We start from the raw sequence: 23,932 nt of genomic DNA on the forward strand, positions 1-23,932 counted from the left end.
TGGAAAAGAAACAGAATGGTGCCGTCACCCTTACCTGTGACCCTTACCTCTGGCCCTCGCCCACCAGATGCCCGTGGGTCACGGCACCATTCTGTTTCTTTTCCTGGCCCTTTGATCTTGAGCGAGTTATTTACCCCCTCTAGACCTACATTTCCCTTCTCACTAAAAGAGCGATACAATGTTTACTTAGCTGCCCTGAAAGCATTAAAAGAGAAAATGGACAGCCCTGGCACACAGCAGATGCTCTATAAATGTTAGTCCTTGTGTAGTAACAGTAGCTGCCATCTACTGGGTTCTTACCAGAGGCCAGGGTTAGTGATGCTAGGTCTGTCTGGATTCAAAGACCATGTTTTGTTGTTCCCGTGCCTTCCAGCCATTTGAAGAGGGGGACAGGTGAAGGGAAGAGGAGCGGAGGGCCCAGAGATTAGAGGGGAGGTTGTCGGTAAAGGCCTAGGGCTGTGACCCGGGGAGAGAGGGAGGAGCCGTTTCTCTGAAGATGAGGTCCAACAGAGGCTAGGGTTCCAAAGGCAGGGTTAGAGGCAGGCGGAGACCAGCCAATACGGAACCTTGGATGCCAAACGGCAGAATAAGTTTGAAGAAACGGAGTATTCGTTTAATCTGGAAAAAAGACGACTTGAAACAAAGTGTCTAAAAAGACTTGTTACTAGTGATGGTTCCAGAGAGGAGACTTTTAGAAAATACACGAGTAGAAGCTTCAAGGAAGCCAATTGTAACCTGATAACATACATATGAGTATACATAATATAGACATGCACACACAACACCTACCTACCCCCCACCCAGCCCCAAAATAGAGATTTCATTAAAAAGAAAACTATAGCCCTGGCCAGTGTGGCTCAGTTGGATGATCACTGTCCCACACACCGAGAGGCTGCTGGCTCGATTCTCGGCCAGGGCACACGCCTGGGTTGTGGGCTTGATGCCCAGTTGGGGGTGTGCAGGGGGCAACTGATCAACGTTTCTCTCTCTCTCGTGGATGTTTCTCTCTCCCTATCTCTCTAAAATCGATTTTAAAACACTTTTAAAAAAAAAAAAAAAGGAAACTATAAACCCACTATGAACAACATCCTGTACTGTATCTGTAAGGAATGCAGGCATGAGCAATGTGGAAACTTTGCTAGCAGTTTGTAAACATACCTACCCTACCCCTCTCTTGTTCTGGTTATTGTTTATTTCCACCTAGAAAGTTGGTCAGGATGGTAACAGCAAAAGAGCCATAGGGGAAGAAGAAAATTAAAATAGTGACAATAGCTGGGTCACGTGACTGCTAGACCACCACGTGATATATAAGGTACCTTACATATAATATCGGTGAGAAGATACTCCTTATCGCTCAGTCATACTATTTTGGAAACAGTCCCACCTGAGATTTGTCTCCAACAAAATTTCTGACATTGAATCTATTGCACAGCCAGTACTATAAAATGTTGACTCTCCCTTTGTTTTAAACTACATTACTTTACCAATAAATCAGACACCACCACCCCCACAAAACATTGGTAGTGCTAGAAGTTACTAGGCTTATTCTTTTAAGTACTTCAAAACATTAGTCAACCTCATAGTGAGATTGTGACAACTAGAAAGGGTTCCCCTCTGTATACTGTTTGCTGTCTGAACTTTCTGAAAATAACTCGGCTAATTTTTTAAAATGTGATTTTTGTGGGTCTCAAAAATGTAGTGTGCTTTGGGAAGCAGGGAGTTAAAATCTTTCGGAAGTTAACTTGGTATCAAGAGTATGAAAAGCCTCTTGCTCTAGCTCTAAGGAAATGCTCTCCTTTTTTCTAATAGAGCTTTCCACAGAAGACAAACTCTGTGCTCGACAGAAAAGGTAAGTATGGGACAGATTTACTGGAATTTATTAACTATCAAAAAATTTATTCATTTTTGTATGTAAGGGAAACTTTACTTGTAAATGTTAAATGGGATTCAAAGTGCTGGTCTGTTAAAATCCATAGAACAAGTCTCAAAATATGAGTTATCTGTGCCAACTGTGAGTAAATCACTGAAGCAGCATTTCCAGAAAGACCAGGGCAAAGGACAGAACAAATCACACATTGGCAGGAAAAAAACAAACAAAATATAATCAAGTGTTAATAATTCACCATAGTTACGGCTCTTAAAAACCAAAGTAACTAAACAACATGACTGTCATCTGTTTATATTTATGCTCGTTTTCAGCCTCTCTACACTGAAGTGTCCAAGTGTGCATTGATGTGGGTAGAAAATCAAAGCCTACAGGGGCTTTTACTTTAGGTTAGGACAGCCGTTTTAATATAAATTTAGATGTTATTATTTTGCTTTCACTGTCTCTACATTATAATCTTTTAAAGGAAGAACATAGGAATTGATTTGTTAAATGTTTTGGAAGTATCACGTTTTATATTTGTATCATGTATTTTGTTTGTATGCTCGTTTGTTTCTTGGGCACACTGTAGTGACTGTTTATGTGAATTCCAAAAGAGCAAAATTGGAACTTTGGGGAAGGCCAGAATTAACAGGAAGCACCCTATTGTTCTGGGAAAAGCACTGAACTTGAACTTAAAATCAGAAAACTGGGTCTCAGGCCTGGTTTTCTCCTGGTGGCTGCAGAACCTTAATCAAGTTACTTAACTTCTCTTTCCCCCTGTAACGGTGGTGTCAGTACCTACCACCTCCTATCTTAGAAAGTGGCTGGGTGAATAAACTGAGATAACATATGCAGAAAAACATTGCAGATTAAACTACCCTGCAGTTATGAATTACTCTTGTTGCACCTCTAGCAAACAATCTGGCATTACTAGTACACACAGTCTTTTCGGTACTTGAACGCACTTGACTTTCTGGATGATTGAGCATGAAATCAAATCGGATTTGGTTCAGAATCATTTCTCCAAAGGAATATAAGCCATCTTAGTGTTCTGGCTGCTTTCCCCTAGTAAGACCCCCTCTTGAGTAACACATTCCAGTGGAGAGTTTATGCTGCCAAGTAAATTAGGCTGACTGTGTACATAAACTCATATAACCTGGTTGTTATATAAAGCACACCCCAAGACATTTTTAGGCATTACAACAACTTGAAAATTACTAACAGTTGCTTTTTCTTTAGCATGGAGGCAAGAAAGTGAGAAAAATACCTAGGGAATTTGACACTATTTCCAAAAACTTCATGAGAAAGAAATTAAAGGTATGTTTCAAAGTAGCTTTTTCAGTCCCAGTGATCATTGATTTGGTTCTTGTGTCTCTGCCCATAAAAAACAACAACAACAACAACAAAAAAACATTCTGAAAGAAAGGATGCCAGTTCCAGAGGAAGTCTCTGAGGATCTGCCTTCGGTTGTTTATAGAGATGAGATTCAAATGCCTTCAGCTGAGGAAAAGTACCTGAACTCATTTCAGAGAAGAAATGTTTCTAAACACAAGTAGAGATTATAAATATTGAATAATAATATGCATATTATGGGCCACCTTTTTTATTTTTGAGGATTAGAAAAGTATAAACTTCTTACTACTACGAATGGTCATGAAAGCACCACTAGACGGCATTCTAGCTGAAGACAAAACACAACTTTTGTATTAGTATGAGACGCTAATTTATTACTGCATTTAGATCTACCAACCATGTGAGGGAGTTAGAAGTTAAAGTAAACAGCTGTAACTCTAGTTGGTCTCTGCATATTTTGATCCAAATATGGTAAAGGGCAGGGCTAAAGAAGGGAGTGCCCCTATAATAAACAGGGCTCAGGACTTGTAACTGCAAATTAAAATACACTCCACTCAGGAGACCTCTGCACTTTGCACTTTGGTTAAAGTCTCATTTAGATTTAAATACCTAAACTTTTCTTAAGGAAGGAAGTTTTCTTTGACCTCCTCTCTTCTGAATTGCAGGAACCAGATAAAATTCCTTGGTAAAATGACTTCTCATCCTGTTGTTGAAGACCCCATAAAAAAGGTTGCTATCTTTGGAGGAACGCATGGGAATGAGCTAACAGGAGTATTTCTAGTTAAGCACTGGCTAGAGAATGGTGCTGAGATTCAGAGAACAGGACTGGAGGTAAAACCGTTTATCACCAACCCCAGAGCAGTGAAGAAGTGTACCAGATACGTTGACTGTGACCTGAATCGAGTTTTTGACCCCGAAAATCTTGGGTAAGACTATATATTGTGTTGTGTGCGTGCACATGTGCACGTGTATGGGTGTGAAAAGTGGTATGTGTGGGAGAGAACACACATATGTATATGTATGTGCTGTTCATGTCTGTACATATAGTCTCTACTGTGACTAGGGTCACTTTCACTTTTAATCACGCTCCGTTAGGATTCATTCATTTCTCTAAAAGAGCACTCGTGCTCTTTTCTAAACCTTTTTCAGCATTAGACTGTTCTTAACTGATTTTCTTTTTAAATGTATTCTATACAGACTGAAACAAGTAACAAATATTCTTATTTTTTAAATCTATCTTTAAAGAAACAGAATTAATAGTCTTTTGCATTAAACTAGTGTTTGGTCACTATGCTTGGGTGCAGATGCATTCGTTAGCTTTCTAAGTGATTCGCTGCTATGGTTTTGTGCAACTATATTTACGGTAGCGCATAAAGTTCTAGTTAAGGAAAGTGTTATGTTTTGGTTAATAGTTGTGTCATGAAAGTATCGAACCATAGCACTGTAGGTATGTTCTGACTAATTATTTTTGCCTCTGTTTACATCAGTATAGCTACTATTGTAGATATGTAGGTTTCTAAGTATTTTCTCTTTACCACTTCTTTCACTTATCTAAAAATATTTTTAAACATCTACCTGTGCCAGGTATCGTGGGACTACAAAGCTATGCGCAAAAATGGTCTCTGCCCTTAAGGAGTGGGCAGACTAGTAGCTAAGATATAAGTCGGGGACAGGAAGCACTAACACAGCACTGCTTTGTGCACTCACTTTCTCATAAAGGTTAATCTGAATTTAGAGATTTACTTAAATATAATCTTGCCACAGATCAAAAGTTGGTTACTACTTTTAGTACAGATATGCCTCACTTTATGGGATAGATTTTTTTCCAGGGCAAATTATACATTAGTCATTTTTTGTGTATCAAATCGTATTTTTACCAGCATAAATTTTAATTTCAAAAATGCTTTATCTTCACAGCTGGGGTTATGTTAACACAATGAAAATTTATCTATTCACCTAAAATAGCTATTAACTAACTCACAGTATGAGTAAGAATTTGTCAAAGAATAACTCTTCCAGGTGACAGGTTAGCTTCCCAAATAACTCTTAAATGGACGAGGGTGAGTTTTCTTGTTATGACCACACAATAGTCTGCATGTCTATGAGAACAATCTTTTAAATTAAATTCACCTTCTACTTCTTACATTTTAACACTGTTCAGAGGCTAGACATTTCTCTCTCAGGGTGGTTATGGAACTTTATGAGGTAAATTAAAAATGACTTTCTCCTCTCCTTACTTTCCCAGATTAGTGACTTTTCCTGTACTCGCCATCTCAGGATGTCACCCACCAGATCCTCTGTGAAAATCACCTTGGAACCTTCCTCCTTCCTCGCCCCTCCATGTCTATTGGGCCACTAAGTCTTCCCAATTACTCAAATATTGAATAATTGCAAATATTTTGCAAATCTAGTCTTCTCCGTTTTCACTACCTTGGTTTATTTCTTCTGTGGGCAGTAGGAGTAGCCTCCTGAAGGTGTTCCATGTAGCCTCCATGCAGCAACATGCAGATCTTCTCATGTCTCTCCCCTGCTGAAAAGTCTTAAAGATCTCTTATCCAGAATAGGTTTAAGTAACTTAGTTTGGCTGACACACCCATTAGGATCTTCCCCTGCCTCTTCCTTCATCTTTCCCCTCTGGGACCCTCCCTTAGCACCTGGACTCCAGGCACAAGAACTAAAAGTGTCCACTGTCTTCTAAGACGTCAAACCTTGATGCTGAGCAACTGGGTAGCTAGTGGTTTGCTCATATGCAGGAGAATTAGAAGCAGATCAGTTGGGAGTGGGAGGATCTAATGGAGTTGTTTCATGAGTTAACTTAATTTTTTTTCCTTTTTATTGAACTTATTGGGGTGACACTGGTTAACAAAATTATGCAGGTTTCAGGTGCACAATTCCACAACACATCACTTGTACACTGTATATATCCATTAGGAACTATGTTTATGTTCATAGAATAAATGAATGACAGCCATATAAATGAAATAAAAGAAACGTAAAGACAGTGGCTTAACCAGATAAAGGTTTCTTTTTCACAAATAATAAGTCCAGAGATGCAGAGGCTCGGTAATATCATCAATGCCACAGGTTCCTTCTATCTGCCCACTGCACCATCCTTAGCATGCAGCTTTTGTCCCCAGATTTTTTGCTCCCTGGCCCAAAAACAGCTGCTCCATCTTCTTGATTATATTCCAAGCAGGAATTACCCAGGTGCAAACTGTAGGTCCCTTGAGGATACTAGCAAAAAATAGTCAGGAAATAGAAATGCATAGATGAAATTACAGAGAAATGGTTGAATGGTTTAATGAGGGAAAATAAGTTTAAATCATCATCATGTACAGTAAGAAAAAAATGTATCCTAACCATTGCCGGAAGAGGGAAGGGGACCAGTAGAGACTCATTCCAGAATTCAATAAAAACTATTAATCTTTATCCTAGAAAAAAAAACAAAACACATATTTGCAAAAGTTTTGCATTTTCTCAGGGTTTACAGACTTGTCTATAAAGTTAATCAGATAATGTGAACATCATCCAAACTTAACTATTTTTATGCACTGAATTAGCTAGAGGGCAAAAAAAAGTTGCATTTGATTATCTAACCCCATAATAGCCCAGTGCACATAGCCCAGTACTAAAAAGCTGTTGATTAAATCAGCACGTAAATTTTATTTGAGGTTGAAGTCAAATGGTAAATTCTTTTTGAAATGTCTTTCCTTTGACAGCCACATAAATGAAATATTATTTGCAAGCATGCCAAGACAACATTACATAGAATCAAATGAAAAAATTGTAATTTTTCATTTGTAAAGTTTTCTAATAAGGTTCTGCTTTGCTCGCAGGTTTTTCATGTTAAAGGTTTGGCAACTGGTTCCTTATGTACTGTGTTCTTATTGTATATTTGTGTTATATTGGCCTCAGATATTTTTAATGTTTTTCTTTTTGCTAATAACAGCAAAACAATGTCAGAGGATTTGCCATATGAAGTGAGAAGGGCTCAAGAAATAAATCATTTATTTGGTCCAAAAGACAGTGAAGATTCCTATGACGTTATTTTTGACCTTCACAATACTACTTCCAACATGGGGTGCACCCTTATTCTTGAAGATTCCAGGAATGACTTTTTAATTCAGATGTTTCATTATATTAAGGTAATGTCAATGTTATTAATTTATAAGTTAGCATAAGACCGACCTGTACTTTTAAGTCAATTAAGGAAGCAAAACAATGAGAAAAGTGTCAGGATAGAGGGTCTGAGAGAGGGGGAAGCGGGAGGAGCACCAGGATGGAGGCTGTGGTGACAAGCAGGGGAAAAATGACAGGAAATCAGTCAAATAACAAATAGTGAGTAAAATAATAAAACATTTATAGAGTCTTGTGTCTACAAAATTATAAATCTTTTACCCAGACAGCTACCAAAATTATAGCCTATTTGGTGAAATTAATACCAAATTTTAAAATGGTGTGGTTGAAGTGGTTCAATTACAGTTTTAGGAAGCTCAAGAAATAGTAATTTAATGTTGACTATAGACCAATGATAAAAAATATTGACTCTCTTTAGTCCTGCCCTTCTCTCCATTTGATTCAGATACCCCAGCACACATCTGATCTTTCAGTACTTCATATAGCTAATCTTTTTTTTTTTAATCCTCACCTGAGGACATTTTTTTCCATTGCTTTTTCAGAGAGAGTGAAAGGGAGGGAGAGAGAGAGAAATATCAATGTGAGAGACATCGATTGGTTGCCCCCGGCACGCACCCCCCAACCAGCGCTGGGAATCAAGCCTGCAACCGAGGTACATGCACCCTTGGCCAGAATCGAACCCAGGACCCTTCAGTCCGTGGGCTGATGCTCTAACCACTTAGCCAAACCGGCCAGGGCTAGCTAATCATTTTCAGGCTCAGAAATCTACAGGATGAAAAATACAGCAATCCAGTACATATAGCTAGAGAAGACTTGCTAGAAAATAACAACCAAGCAAAAACACAAATAATGATCTGCATGCTTGTTATTGTATAATAAATATCCTTCCTTCCTTCCAGAGAGCTAGTATGATTTAATGGAAAGAGTGTGACCCATATAGCCAGGAGAACCTGGGTTCAAATCCTGACTTTCTCATTTGCTAACCTTGGACAAGATACTCAACTCCCAAAACCTTGCTCTCCTCGTTTTATAAAGTTGACATAGTAACATTTACTTATATGGCTGTTAAAAACCTTAAGTGCGACAAAGTATTGAAAGCATTTAGTTTAATACCTAGCAGACAGTAATGATTAACTATTATTTTTGTTTCCTTTGAGTTTTTGACAAAATAACTAGATAGTTGAGGTAGGAGATCATAATCTAGCTTAGTCTTCGTTGCTCATTGAAGGAAAGCGGAAAGCTTTGGTTGCAAGGCCTGGGGCAGCACAGCTGACATTGTTACCCACACTGAGAGGCCCGTCTTGAATTCTCATTCACATAAGTGGAGGTAGGAGGAGTTACCCAACATCTGCAGGGACCCGGACCACAGGGGTAGAAGCAGAATTCTTTAAGAGGGTTAATTCATGTCCCAGGTGGTACAAGGCGAGATTTCATCATGCTACTTAAAACTTATGAATTGTTTATTTCTGGAATTTTTCCACTTAATACTTTCAGACTGCAGCTGACTCTATGGGAAACAAACTGGAAAGTGAAACTGCGGATGGTGGGCTACAGTACTTTTACAACAAAAATATTAAAACCTAAAATCATAGCTTCTATTAGAAACTACAGTCCTTTAAACTATAGTGAAACTTCATATTGCAATCTGTTATATGTATTAATTTATTGCCCTTTTCTCATGTGGTGCCCAAATAAATACTAATTGATAACAACAACAACAAAAAAGAGCAGTACTAAGCTAAATAGTAAGTGCAACCCCTGCTGATAAAAGAAGTAACCAAATCCATTCAGAAGGAAAATGTATTTCATATTCTTCAATCATGGTTCTTGAGAATTTAATGTACATTTTACCCAGGAGGCTATGTATAATTCAGTTTATATATAGTTTATTCATATGATTTCAAAGCTTTAATAACAACATTGGATTTTAGAGTGTGTTTCATAAAGCTGTCTTACTCATCTTAGTTGATAGAGTAAAACATATTGAAGGCATTATTGACTCTCGAGCAGCAAAGAGAACAAAGCATATGGTCTTGACATAATGAGAAAGATGTTTTCAATTAATTTCAGACTTCTTTGGCTCCATTACCCTGCTACGTTTATCTTATTGAGCATCCTTCCCTCAAATATGCAACCACTCGTTCTATAGCCAAGTATCCTGTTGGTAAGTCATGTTTCCCATTGTCACAACCAAACAAAATATGTCCTAGATGAAACTCTGAGAAAATTATTTTTAAGAATATTTATAGCTACCTCACTCATCACTGTGGCTTATAATTGTCAAGTAACAAGCAAACTAACTCCTGGTAGGCTCAAACTATATAAAGTTTCCTCAATCTCATTGAGCAGCTTCCTGCATTCCATGAGAGAAACAATGCACTGAGGGAACCTGAATCTTTTAAAATGTACAATAAACATGCCTGCCTTTTGCTCCAAGGAAGACATCATCCCTATCTTTCAATACTGTTCACTATACCGACACTCTTGAAAAATAAATTGGAACCAAGGCAGTCAGTGGCTTGCTGGCAAGATATGCAGAAACACAAAAGATCCATGGAAAATCCTCTTTCAACATCCCACTTAGCCCCTTCTCTGCACCAGTCTCCCATACACTATTATCCATTCACTTGTTTGCCCTATTAGTTACTGGGCTGTGAACTCACCTTTACTTTCTGGAACCTTTAACATGCAAGCATGCACCCTCATACTCCCTCTCACACAGACAGTCTCTTCTCTCTCTATACCCTTCTCTTTCCTAAGTGACCTATTAATGTCATTGTTGGCAGACTACACTATAATCATTAAAATTGCTGTCACAAATCCAAATGTTTTTTGTTAGATTACAGATGGTTTCACCAAGAGCAAGTTAATTTAAAAACAAGTTGTCAAACAATGTAAGCAAATTTAAAATTATTTTGCTCACTCAATTATTGACACTTTTGGTGTATAATCAAGGGATCGATTGGAACAAGCTAAATATCCAAGTCTAAGTAATTATTTGAAACAAACCAAATGCTTAACGATAAGGGATAGAGATCCTGTTTCTCTGTGACACCAAATAAAACATATGATTTCCAAACTTTGAAAGAACAATCTTGATCGATGATGTTTGTGGGGCAGTGCTGCTCTTAGCTAGAATACGTATCTACTGATATGTTTGACAGCGTTTTCTTTTCAGTATGTATATGTCTGCCCCTTTTACTATATTATGATTAAAAATTTTTGATAATATTGAATGAAATATAAAGAAAAAACAGACCCCAAGATCTTGCAACTCTAACACAACTCTGATTTTCTCATGTTCTCTTCCAGTCTTCATGCATAAGCTATGCATATAGCTTATGCATGTAAATGTTCTGCTTATTTTTTGCCCAACATTATGTCTCAAATATTTTTCATGATGCTAAATGGTCTAACTTTTTACCAAATTTAAGTGATGGGATTCTAGATCTTGACATATTTAAACACTTAATTTTATAATATATCCTAATACTTAGTAAATGTGACTGTTGCTGGTTCTGTACCTAGGTATAGAAGTTGGTCCCCAGCCTCAAGGGGTTCTGAGAGCTGATATTTTGGATCAAATGAGAAAAATGATTAAACATGCTCTTGATTTTATACATAATTTCAATGAGGGTAAGTACTAGGCGGGAATTGTTACCTTGTTAGCCTGTGTGTGTGTGTGTTGTGCAAATATATCAGAAAAGAGATGAACACACATGGTAACTTCACCACTAAACACTGAAATAGCAGTTGCAGCCTAGGTCAGATTTGCCATGCTCTGGATATTAGGTGCTTTTAAAAAGTTCCTCCACTCCAGCCATTCCTCCAGAACCAAAATAGACACATTCAGGAAAAGCTGCTACCAGTTAAAGTTCTCCAGTTAAAGTCCTCATTTCCCTGCCAGTCTCCATTTCAAAAAGACAAAGATACAGTAGGAAATCTAGATGTCCAATAAACATATGAAAAGATGTCCAATATCACTAGTAATTAGAGAAATGCAAATTAAGTTGAGAAACCATTTTCTCTGAGTAGCATAGGAAAATATTAAAATCTGATGTCATTGCATTGGTAAAGGGGTGGGAAAGGGGACAGTAAAGACATGGCAGAGAATACTTTTACAGTGCCCGCTTTTGAAAATGCACTAACCCTATGACCCAGCAATTCCACATCTCAAAAAAGCAAAAACACATGCACACCCATTGTGTCGTATGCAAGGGTGGTTCCCACAGCATTGTTTGTGACGGCAAAATAACAGAAACAACTTGAATATCCATCCGCTGGTAAACGGTTAAACTAACATGGAAAGAGCTTCAAAATACAGTTAATTAAAGAAAGGAAGTTGCAGGCCAAAACATGCAGTATACCAATTTCCTCAAAATAATAATAATAATAATAATAATAATAATAATAAATACTTGCTAGAATACATATACATACATATGTTAGTGTACAGGAAAAGTCCTAGAAGAAAACACACCAAACTGATAAGAGCAATTATTGAGAAGGGGAGGGAAAAAACAGGTTAAATTTGTTTTAATTGTTTTCAAGAAGAATTATGTATTCATGTATTGCATGTAATTAAGAAATAATTAATTGGTAGATATATGGAATTCTATGTACTGTCTGCTCATTTTATTCAGTAAATCTAAAACTGCAGCAAAAAATAAAGTCTATTAATTATTTAAAAAATAAGTTTACTTTCAATTTTTTAAAATTATAATAAAAGTAAAATAAAATAAAAAACAGCCTACGTAGATAATTCCACAGGCTGAATTTAAATTGTTGAGGAATGGGTCATCAAAGTGACAAAGCTGGTGAGTAGTTCAGTGTCCGTGGGATGTATAATTACACCTTACTGCAGTCACAGGAATCTTTGTGCTTGTGAATCCTTGACTCCAAAGTAATAAAGACTGAAAATCAGCTGTCACCACAATACTGTCTTATGGGCCTGGTACTGGGAAGGTCACCACTTATTCACAAGAAACCCTTCAAATAGTAAGTGTGGGACTACAACATGTTAAAAAATGGTGCACCAGAGTAGAAAGCCACAAACCTGAGTGGAAAACGGTTTTCAAATCATACTCCATAGATTCCTCCCACGGTGGGTGGGGATCTAGTAGTTGTCCTGGTAGCTTCAGGACAGCCAACACTCCCCACCTCTAACCAGAGCAGCTCTTCTATCTGTTCTACTGCTCTTCCATGTAACATTTCTTTCAAGCAAAGGATTCTGTAATTTGAACATTTCAAACCATTATTAATTTAGACCATCCAGCTTGGTGGTTTTTTACCTAACATGGAAAGAGCACCATTACCCAAAGAATGCTGATGATAACCACCTAGAGAAAAGTCTCTGGAGATGTGAAGAAGAGCTCCATCCTTGGCTCTGTGCTACTCAAAAGTATCATCAGTGACTTGGCTGAGGAAATAAGTGACATGCTTTTACATAAGTGATAGGCGGCAGGAAGCCTGCAGGAAAACAGCGTCTCAGGAGGTGGATCCAGAAACTCCTGACAATCTTTAGCAATTGTCTAAATCAACTGTTTTAGGTTAAGTACATCAGGAACAAAGTTTTTCTTTTATGTTTTAAAAAATCCCCAAATGAAGGAGGTGATGGTCTCTTTTCTGCCTTGGATAAACAACACTTGGAGAACTGTGAGTAAATTCTGAGTCCACACTTCAGGAGGAACATCTATAAAGTAGGGGTTAGTCAAGGAGAGAGTTGAGAATGTTGCTGAGTTTGAAAGCCATGATGAGAGTAATCCCTCACATGCACATAGAACTTCAGTTTACAAAGCGCTTTCACATACAGCCTCAGGGATGTGCCACATATGAGTGGTGATTGATAGAGCTAAGAATACTTAGACTGGCCAAAAGAAGGCTTAAGGGTGATTTTATTTTATTTTTTTAATATGTTTTTATTGACTTCAGAGAGAGGAAGGGGAAGGGAGAGAGAAAAACATCAATGATGAGAGTCATTGATCGGCTGCCTCTTGCCCGCCCCCTACTGGGGATTGAGCCTGAAACCTGGGCTTGTGCCCTGATCCGGAATCGAACCATGACCTCCTGGTTCATGGGTCGACACTCAACCACTGAGCCACGCCAGCCAGGCAAGGGCAGTTTTATTTTAGAGTTTCAGAAGTATTATATTGGAAAGCAATTAGACACGTTTTCTGTGACTCGGGGCAGAATAGAATTGGTGGGACCAAGTTAACTAGAGACAGAAATTTCCAATTAACAAAGCTAACCAACAGTGGAATGGACCACACTTTGTGAGGCTGTTCAAGCAGGAGTAAGATGACCACTGGGCCAGAGATATAGAGACTACTCAAGCATTGATGAAGTCAGGCATTCAAGGCTCCTTCCAATTCTGAGATTCTAAGTAGCAAAAACATACTCCTTTGTGTCCTATCACTTTTTCCTTTCCTCCCAGTGGAGCTTCTGGTTTAAAAAGATCACATCTGATAAGTTTCCATCTTCACTTTGGCAGGTTTGGTAGATTATAAAAATGGCCACAAATTCTTTCCTGCCCTGCATCCATGTCTTTGCAATGTGATGTTTTAAATCCTTCTACCAAGAGATGAAGTCTATTTCTCTACCCCTTGGATTTGTCTTGGCCACGTGACTTGTTTTGTGTCACAGAAGAGGCTTGAGAAGGACTTGCACCTTGGAGCTTGCTCTCTTGTTGCCCTTGGGAACCCTGTACTGCCATTATGTGAATCAGTCTACCCATTTCTTCCGGATAATGGGAAGCTACGAGGCGGAGGACTCTGACACACTAGCCAATAGCCCTGCAGCTCCAGCTGACAGCCTGTCAAATACCAGACACGAGAGTAAGGCCATCTTAGATCATCTAGCCTCCAGCTGACCTGCCAGCTCACCACACGTGCACGAGCAAGCCACTTAGAAATCAGCCAAGCCAGCCTAAACCAGAGGACCTGCCCAACCAACCCACAGCATCATGAGACACATTAAAGGGCCATGGCTCTATGCCACTAAGTTGTAGGTCAGTGTTATGCAGCCAAATCTAACTGATATGGAAGTGACCACAGGATATCCGCCTCCCAACCCTGGCTGTACTTTCTGCTCTAAGGTCAAAGGAAGGATTCCCTTTGAGTTGCAGCCATGGCACACTACGGGCCCTACATTTAATGAAAGTTCATCCTGTTTGCTCAGAGATTACCTGGTATGCATGTAAACTACTCCTTTTTCAAGTTTCTGGGCATTGGGTTGCTCATGTCGCTGCAGCTTTGGAAGTTAGACTCCACTGTTGGCAGACTGCCTGCATCCCGAGGTCTGTCCAAGTGCTTAGTGTGCTTAGTTCAGAGAAGGGGCATGACGCTAGCCCGCTGGAAGTCTCCAGAGGATCTGCAACCATAGAACGTCAGAGCCGGACGGGGGCTCCGAGACTGGCTGATTCAAACCTTTGTTTGACAGGTAACGAAGTTAAGCCTCTTGCTCAGGCTCACACAGCTAGGAGAGTAGAGCCCTGGGGTCCTGACTCCCAGCCCCAGGCTCTTTTTCTCTCACACTGGCTTCTTAAGTTCTCTTTTCTTCCGCTGCCCATCGGTGTCCTCGTGAACAGTGTGTTGACAGAAACAATTCAAGAACGTGGTCTTGTGGCTTAGTGTCATTTACGAACATCCTTAACTGAAACCCTGTGCTCCCCCATGAAGGTCTTCCTTGACCTCCTTATAGTCGCCATTCCGTCCACAACTGTGTCTTCGCTTTTGGGTGGCTGTCCTTCCCTGACAGTGTGAACTTCCTTTTTTCAGCTGCTACTCATACATTCTGTTTGTGCCACAGGAAAAGAATTTCCTCCTTGTGCCATTGAAGTCTATAAAATAACGGAGAAAGTTGATTATCCCAGGAATGAAAATGGAGAAGTTGCTGCTGTTATCCACCCTAATCTGCAGGTAACATCTGCTGTTTCTTTAGTGCGTACAGCACCTCACGTTCGCCGGCTCACTCGTCGTATTCCCCAGCACGCTGCGGCCTAGGCAAGGTGTGCCCCGTGCTGGCTCTGGGATATGCCGTTGAACATGGTCTGTACTCTTGCGGCAGTCGTGGTCTACATATACTAACGTCTAAAGGCTAGTTTAAAAAGGAGGATAACCAGATGCTGTAGGAGATTAATGAGGCAGGGAGAGGTGCTCAGATGAGGGCTCTCAGGGAAGGTAAAATTCTGCCCAAGGGCAATAGGTAGGAATTTTTATATTTCTTCTAACATAAGAAAGCAGAGGCTCGGAAATTAGATCCCTCCCACAGGCATAGAGTGCCAGTGGCAGATCCAGAGCTGATGTTCTCTGTGGTTCACCATACTGCTGCTACCCCTGTGGTCACCACTGAGAGAGTGAGAGCAAAACAGTCCAAGCCTCTTTCTTTGAAATGTTTCCTGACTCTCCTCGGGTCCCTCATATCCGCTGCTTCTCTGGTTCGATCCATAATGGCATAGCGAAAGAGGGAGAAAAGGCTCTTGGGAGAATGTAGGAGGTTTGAATCTGGAAAAGGCAAAGGTAAAAGCAGGAGGAGCAGATTCCAAAGAGCGAAAACGTCTGTTCCCACTGAGAGTACCCTGCACACCCTCAAGCCTCAGAGACGGAAGAGACCTGGTGGATAACCTCATCGGGGCTCTCAGCCCTGCTGCACATTGCTAGGGAGCCTTTTTAAAAAGAACAATACCAGGACCCCATGTGGGACAATCTGATGCTGGGCCTGGGTGACCAGTGTGGAAAAGCACTGATCCAGCTCAAGCTCCAATTAAAGACCCTAATAATAGTCCTCCAGACTTAAAACTGAATAAAGTAGCTGCCCCAAAATACAGACTAGTGAGGCAAATCATGCTTGCATCTTGGTGGATCCAGGTGGAAACCTGAAGGAGGAGCTTTAGACGATGTTTGAAAAGAAAGATTGGGGGTGGGGAGAGGAAGGCACTACAGGAAACAAAAACAGCAAGAGCAACCAACAGAGCCAAGGTGATGACATCATAACCGGCTGCAACGCAGGATTTTTTTAAGTTTTACATTCCTCGAAGATCCTTGAGGAGCACAGAAGTCATCCTGGGGAGGTGGAGAAGTGAGACTAATGAGATCAGTAAGGAACAAGGTTCATGGTCTTGAAAGTCAGAAAGGGTGGTTTTGATTTGATAGACAATAAGGAATGGCTCAGTATCCTTCAGGAGGGATCGATTGGTTAATTATTTCAATAAGTAATTGAAATGTTTCAGACCAAGCCTCTTCTGGGCCCTGGGGTTCAAGATAGACAAAGTCCCTCATGGAGCAACACATAAACTAGATCATCTCAAATTGTAATAAGTGCTATAACAATTAAACAAAGCAACAGAGTGAAGGTTAACAAAGGGTTCTTATTCAACGGAGTTGTCAGAAAATGCCATCTCAGAGTCAAAGACATTAAAGCTGGAGCCTGGGAGATGGAAAGTTAGCCATGTTGAGAACAAGTGCAAAGGCCCTGAGGCTGGAAGGAACTTGAAGTGTTTGAGGGAGACCAGTGTCAACAGAGAAAATGGAGTGAACAGAAAAGACAGCAGACCCTGGAGCCAGAGACACAGGCAGGGACCTGGTCATGCATTCAGATTTTGTTCTAAGAATGATGGTTCTTAATCAGGGATGTTCACTGGAATTACCTAGGGAATGTCCCCCCAAATATCTGGAGCCCATCCAAAAAGCACTAAAACAGTGCTTCTCGAACTCAGTCCATGGGAGAATCACTTGAGGAGCTTTTAAAATCCTGATCCCTAGGTCCCCAGAGATCCTGGTTTAATCCATCAAGGTAGAGACAGGAAATCAGTAAGGTTCACCAGCTGATTTTCCTGTGGCTCAGATTTGGGTAACACTGCACTACATTAGAGCCTCTGCAGGTGGGGCTAGGCAGGGGTGTGTTAGAGAAGTCCCTTTAGTAATTCTGGGGCATGTCTCTAACTGAAAACCACTGGTCCAGAGCAGTAGTTCTCAGCCATGCTGTCCTGTAGAATCGCCTGGGTTTTTTTAAAAAAGTAAAGAAAAACAGTGAACTATAAATGAATAGCATGAGGACTGGGGAAAGCTCGTTATAGAATTACGTGTCTTGATTACATGGGTATGTGGTTATATGACCCTATTCCGTGCACTTGTCAAAATTTATGGAACTGTTACCGGTGAGACAATCAGACCTCCGTTCTTGTCCTCTTGAAGGAAAGATTTCAATCAAGAGACAAAACGCAGCAAAGCAAGCAAGAATTTATTGGCTGCAGCAAAAACACACTTAAGACAGTGAAACCAGGAAGGGCTTAGGATAGAAAAAGGAATAGGAGAGCCTAGGCTGGGCTGCTCTAGCTCCCTGGGAAGTCAGAGAAAAGGGGGCCTTGGAGACAGGTTCAGGGAGTTAGCCCGGGGCAAGCTGCCACTGCCCATTGCTTCCCTGGTTGCAAGTCTTATGGGGTCCCTTAGAAGGAAGAAGGGGAGAAGGGAATTGTGTGGGCAGGCTCCCCAGAGGGAGAGCACGTGCTGGGTTCTTTGTGTTGAGGTTTTTTAACTCTCTCTTGCAGGCAGGAATCTTAGGGGAGGCCTCAGGGGAAGGTCTCAATAGAATATTCATCAGTTTTCCAGGTGTACTCTTCAGGGTCGTGGTCTGCACTGATTGGTTGGTGCCAGGGCAGGGGGTCCTTAGTCAATGCAGCTGGTCCTGAGGCAGCCACTGCAACACTTTGGTTTTGCTGCTTTTCTGGGCCTGGAGCTGAAATACAGCTGAGGCCTAGATGTTATCTTTAAGGAGGAAAAGATGGGGAAGGGTCTAAACCTCAGGACCAGCGACATGCTAGGGGAGAAAGGTTACTCAAGGGGCCAGATTCTTGTTTTTCCAGTTTGCCCCTTGTTGGGCTTTCTGCCCTGGTGAATTTCTGTACCTGGCCCATCGTCCTTGCTCTGCTCACATCTGTCTAACTGTCTATAACAGAACTATACACAAAAATGAATGCACTTTTCTGTATTTAATTTTTTTAAATGATGCCTGAGCCCCACTCTTGAGACTCTTGATTTGCCGTATCTGAGATGGGGCCAGTTCCTTTACTCCTCTGTATTTTTGAAACATCCCAGGTAATAACAACGTGCAACTGGGATTGAGGAAATTGCTGTAAGGCAGCACTTCTCAAACTTTAATGTCATGCACATGAATCTCCAGGGATTTGTTAACATGAAGATCTTGACTTAGGAGGTCTGAGTGGGGAATGGAATTCTGCTTTTCTTTTTTTTCCTTTTTTTTTTAAATTTTATTTTTGTTTGAAATATTACAGATGTCCCTTTTTCTCCCCAATGTCCCATTCCACCCCATCCCATCCCTCTCCCCAGTGAATTCTGCTTTTCTAATGGCTGCTCAGTGCTCCTGCTGCTGCTGCTGGGAAATGTTCGATATGCAGACTCTTGGCCCCTACCCCAGACCTGTGGGATCAGAATCTGCATTCTAACAAAATTCCTGCATGATTCTCAATCATATCAAAGTTTGGGAAGATTTGCTCTCAGCCTTCCTGTGGTGTGACAACATTGGTGTTTGAGAGGTCAAAGTTCCAAATTGCTGGCATAGGACCGCTCAAAAAACTCATTATCATAATGTAGGGACACGTATGAAAAACACCCACCTTGTCTTGGACTCCTCCCAGCCCGCCCCACCTCCTCTCACCAGTCCCCATCAGGAGAGATCTCCTCGTATGCAGGCACAGGATTACTCACTGCTGTATCCCCGACAGCATCATGCCTTGCACACAGAAGGCTGTTAATGGATAGTTCTGCTTAACAGAGTTTAACTTCAGCCAGCAAGAGGTAGAATATACTCCAAGGGAGACAGGCATTGAGTTCTGCCTTTTAATGTTACAAATCTATTTGGCAACGTTCAAGGCAAACTCGGTATTGATGCAAACTAATTACATGTGTCAGTTATAAATATTAAAAGGGAAACTTAAAACTATGGCCAAATTCCTACTCAGTCTAACTTTAGTCAGATCACTAATATGCTCTCACCATATCTCTCAAGTATCTCTTTTGAAAGAATCCAGTGCTATGATGTTTTAGTTGTCTACAGCCTCACATAAAAATTTTAAAGTATGAGAGAAAGTAAATGTAATTTATGTATTTTAATTGTTTCCTGAGAGGATCAAGACTGGAAACCACTGCACCCTGGGGATCCTGTGTTTTTAACGCTTGATGGAAAGACTGTTCCATTGGGTGGAGACTGTACTGTGTACCCGGTGTTTGTAAATGAGGCCGCATATTATGAAAAGAAAGAAGCTTTTGCAAAGACGACTATACTCACACTCAGCGCAAAAAGTGTTCGCTCCTCTTTACATTAGAAAACACTTCTGGTTCACTTGTCATACAGTATCTTGAAAAACTCTACTAGTCTGTAAGCCCCCAAAGGGCAGGACTGTGCCTGAGTTAACGTGCCTTATTCAGATCCACAGCACCTGCTTCGGTGCCTTGCACATGGCAGGCATTTAGGCAAATTCTCGAATGAATGAATTAATGAATGTCTTTTAAAGGTATCATACTGTGTACATAGCTTTTTCAGAGGAGTATATTTCTTATTTCTGTATAGCTTTTTATACTTTGATAGTTTAACATTCCTAATAGTTTTTAAATTCACATTTTGAATTGAAATAGATACTATATACAAAAAGTGATTAACTTGAGCGTAGAGTTAAATATGTTTTCAAGTAGTGTATAATGCTACTAGAAATCAATGATGCAGACTTACTGTTTTTAAATTTTTCATAGTTGAATGAATGAAATGTATTCAGTATCCAGCCTATGAGCCTTAGCAAGAGTTGTGATATCCATGAGAGATTTCTAAATGCTCTTTTGAAGATGAAATGTGAATGAGAAATGAGGGCCGGTTGTGAAGGTGATGTTATGAATAAATAAAAAAACTCTGAATGGTCCTTTGTCCGCAGAGTCACCCACACAAAGCATCATCCACTTGCTCTGCGCTGCCCTCAGGGAAGCCCCTTTCAGATGTCTCACATGCCCCTTGAGAAGCTAAGGCTCCTTCCCAGCTTCAGAAAGTTGAAAGAGGCACATTCCTCACAGCTGTCACTTCTTTGGGAAGCATGCACTCACCCTCATTCGAAACCAGCATTTGAGGAGGCTTTGGGTTCCCACAGCGTAGGTGGCAAAGACGAAAATGGCAGAGAGCAGTGGACACAAGCGGAAAGGTACCCAGACCCCTGTCTCTGGTTGGTAAATGCATTCTTTCAAGAAACTGTCTGTGTCCTAAATGCCCACATCCCTCACCTCCCATGATTCTTCAAAGGTCCTCGGGCTGAAATGCTGCCTCCTTCCCGCTCCAGCCCCTGCAGGAGCCTCCCCTCTCTCCTGCCTTAGTCACAGCAGCCAAGGAAAGAGCATTTTTACCCCATGATTTGGACCCCAAAGAACCCATGGTTATGGTTTCCAATGTATTTACCAAAATCATACTAACATTATGTGGAACAAAGATATATAAACACGTTCATTCTTCCAGAGCAAGTTCCATTAAGCCAATTTCATTCCTTATGGAGCACGACCTTTAATTTTTTCAGCATTTATTTTTCAACTTTAATAAATCATTTTCACTGGAATAAACTCTCTTCCTTCTGAATTCTTTAGTAAAACTTCAATTTACCAGTCATTGTTTTGTACAAAACAGTTTTACCAAGCTTCCTCCTCCCACTGTGAATGTTCCTTTGTGTTTTATGTCTGAGCCCAATTTTCCTGGGTCCATTTTTTTCCGAGTGTAAATTTAGCAAGAATATCTTATTCTTCCGTCAAATTTTAGTTACTTGTAAAATTTACAAGGTTCAGTGTAAGCCACTGTGGTTTCCGTGTTTGTACCGATTTTTTCCATCAAGTCTACTTTTTTCTGACTCAGTGTTTCTAACGTTAATGACTCAATGTTAGTCTTCAGAGTTTCTAATTAGATGTGATTTTTTTAAAAATCTATAACATATTGCTGTGTGGCTTTAGCCACTTTTAGTTTTATTGTATTTGGATTATTTCTAAGTCTACAGACTCGGTTTTCTCATTTATGAAATGGGGATAATCATAATAACAGTGCCCCTCTCATGGGATCCTTGTGAAGAATACGTGAGCTAATGCATAAAAGCACTTAGCCAGTGCCTAGCACAGAATAATATATTATTCAAGCTCAGATATCTAACACAAAGGCCCTTTCTGCTCACCCCCTCCTTCCCCCACCATCCCTCTAGACTCGTCTCCCTTCGGGTCCTCTCTGTTCCAGTCCGCTTTGTGTCACTTATTTGTGCATTCCTGCACACACACTGGTCCTTCCACCTCGAAATTTCTTCCTCCACCCCCCTCCCGCTCAGACCTCACTCTAGCTAATTCTTATTTTTCCTTTAAAATGCAGCTCAACTCCCATTTCACCCATAAAGCCTTCCTGGCTTGCCCTCTGCCCCTCTGCTCCCACCCCATCTCTAGGTTATGCCCGCGTCCTTTTCGGCGGGCGCAGTCTAGTAAGTGCCAGATGAAGCGCAGTGAATGAGTGAGTTTGCTGGGACATTGCTCCTCTACGGCAGTCTCCCTGTCCCGCCCGTGTCCCTGCCTTCTCCTTGCCTCCTTTTCTTTCCCAGTCACTTCCCGACTGCTCCCACCTCCCAAGTGAAATCCCCTCCATTCCACACTCTGCAGACTGTTACTTTGTCCCAAAGAGTGGCAGGGGGAAAATACCCCCTTTTAAGCCTACAACCCAGACAAAAACAGAAAAACATTCACACTCGATCCCCGCCCCCCGACCCGTATAAAAACTTTTAGTGGCTTTCCCTAGCCCTTGATGGGAAATCTCAAAGCCTCACCACAGCAGGCAAGTCCCCGTGTTCTGGCCTCTGCCTGCCTCTCTGCCGAGCTCCCCACTACCCTGCAGTCTTTGTCCACGTTGCTCCCTCTTCTTGAAACCCTATCTCCCCCCTCACTCCCTTTACCTGGATGACACTTATTCTTTTTTTTCCAATTGATTTTAAAGAGAGAGGAAAGAGAGATGAAAGGGGGAGAGAGAGAAAGAGAAAAGCACCAATGCGAGAGAGAAACACCAGTCGCCTCCTCTGTGCTCCCCAACTGGGGATCAAACCGGAAACCTGGGTATGTGCCCTGACTGGGAATCGAACCTGCGACCCTTTGGTGCACTGGATGATCTTCCAACCATCTGAGCCGCACTGGCCAGGGTGATGACATTTATTCTTAAATGTGACTAGGCTAGGCTAGGCCACTCTGTTACCCAAGCTCACTGACGCTACTGGACCAGCACTTACCGGTAAACATCAGAGAACCTGGATCCTTTGCCCAGGAAAAAGCACAGTGACCTTTACCTGTCGTTCTCTCTCTCTCTCCAGGTCTTAATTTCTCCACTTACTAAATGGGGATATAATACTTACCAAACATACAAAACTGTGTTAAGATAACCAATATGAATGGAAGAGTTTTATAAACAGGAATCATACAAATGTCAAAGGCTGAAAAAATTGCAAAATAACTTTTGAAGGTAATTTTTCACAATGTCGAGAGCCATAAAAGTGTTCACACATTGATTTAGGCATCACACTTTCAGAATATATCCTGTCACGGGGGTTTCCACCCTTTTTTATCAGTCCATCCAGAACGTGCCCACAGATGGCACATTCCATTTCCAGATTATAGGCTAAAGCCTATTTGATCTAGGACGTGGATTATGTACAATTCCCACTTCTTGCCACTAAAGACGACACATCCCTTTGAAAGGTGTTATTCTGGGAATAATTCGAATTAAGTAAATAATTCACCAAATGCAGCATATCACTTATTAATAAATTGTTTGGAAGTTCTGCGACCTATCAAGACACAGTAGCTTCTTGGCATTTGAGTTGAGAACTGTCATCTTTATGAAATAACACAAAAGAATGAAAAAGTGCATATATGCCTGTGAGCTGGGCAACAACGATGGCAGTGACATCTGCCCTTTCATATCCATCCCCTCCCTCATTGCCTCCTCACAGAGGTCCTGGGAGGTAGGAAGGAGGGACCCATACTTTCTGGTCTCCAGGTGGAGCCATGGTTTTATATCCTTGCAAAATAAGTTGAGAGCCAGTGAGGGAAGCAGCAGGGCGTGATGGACAGAGCATGGCTTGGGGAGGGGCAGTCAGAAGTCTTGAACCGCTAACATTTTCTGGCTGTGATTCCTTGGGTATGTCATTCAACACCCTGAGTGTCATTTTACTCAAACTCCTTCCAGAGCTGTTGAGTGGTTTCAGTGGGGTACTGGAGGCGCATGTACTCTGAGCGGTAGACACTGTAGAGAGATGACATGTTTTATTGTCCTGGCTCTGTCCCTGAGCTGGGACCAATAACAATGCTTCAGGTCCAAAAGGTGGCCTTCCCTTTATCCACTCATGCTAAGCAACACCCCAGGATTTCTAGTAGGTCTTTATATCAGCACACTCAAAACAAGTATAAAACACAATTATAACAAGGCAAAATAAATATTTATTAGAAATCATAAAACATTTCTTCAATGACACTAAAATGTCCTTAACTCTATGTATGCTTCTTTCTTGAGTCTCAC

At 40.9% G+C, this 23,932-nt stretch overlaps 1 protein-coding gene across 1 annotated transcript; it reads left to right on the forward strand.

Annotated features, from left to right (window-relative positions):
• Nucleotides 1–1,776: 1,776 nt before the first annotated feature.
• ASPA (aspartoacylase) lies at nt 1,777–20,958 on the forward strand. The gene is made up of 7 exons (XM_081161942.1): nt 1,777–1,849; nt 3,886–4,146; nt 7,170–7,365; nt 9,428–9,521; nt 10,886–10,993; nt 15,164–15,273; nt 19,497–20,958. The coding sequence occupies exons 1-7, from the start codon at nt 1,788–1,790 to the stop codon at nt 19,692–19,694; spliced, it is 1,029 nt and encodes a 342-aa protein (XP_081018068.1). The 5' UTR covers nt 1,777–1,787; the 3' UTR covers nt 19,695–20,958.
• The last annotated feature ends 2,974 nt before the right edge of the window (nt 20,959–23,932 follow it).

Source organism: Miniopterus schreibersii (genome assembly GCF_964146895.1).
Source record: "Miniopterus schreibersii genome assembly, chromosome: 16".
NCBI classification, from domain to species: domain Eukaryota; kingdom Metazoa; phylum Chordata; class Mammalia; order Chiroptera; family Miniopteridae; genus Miniopterus; species Miniopterus schreibersii.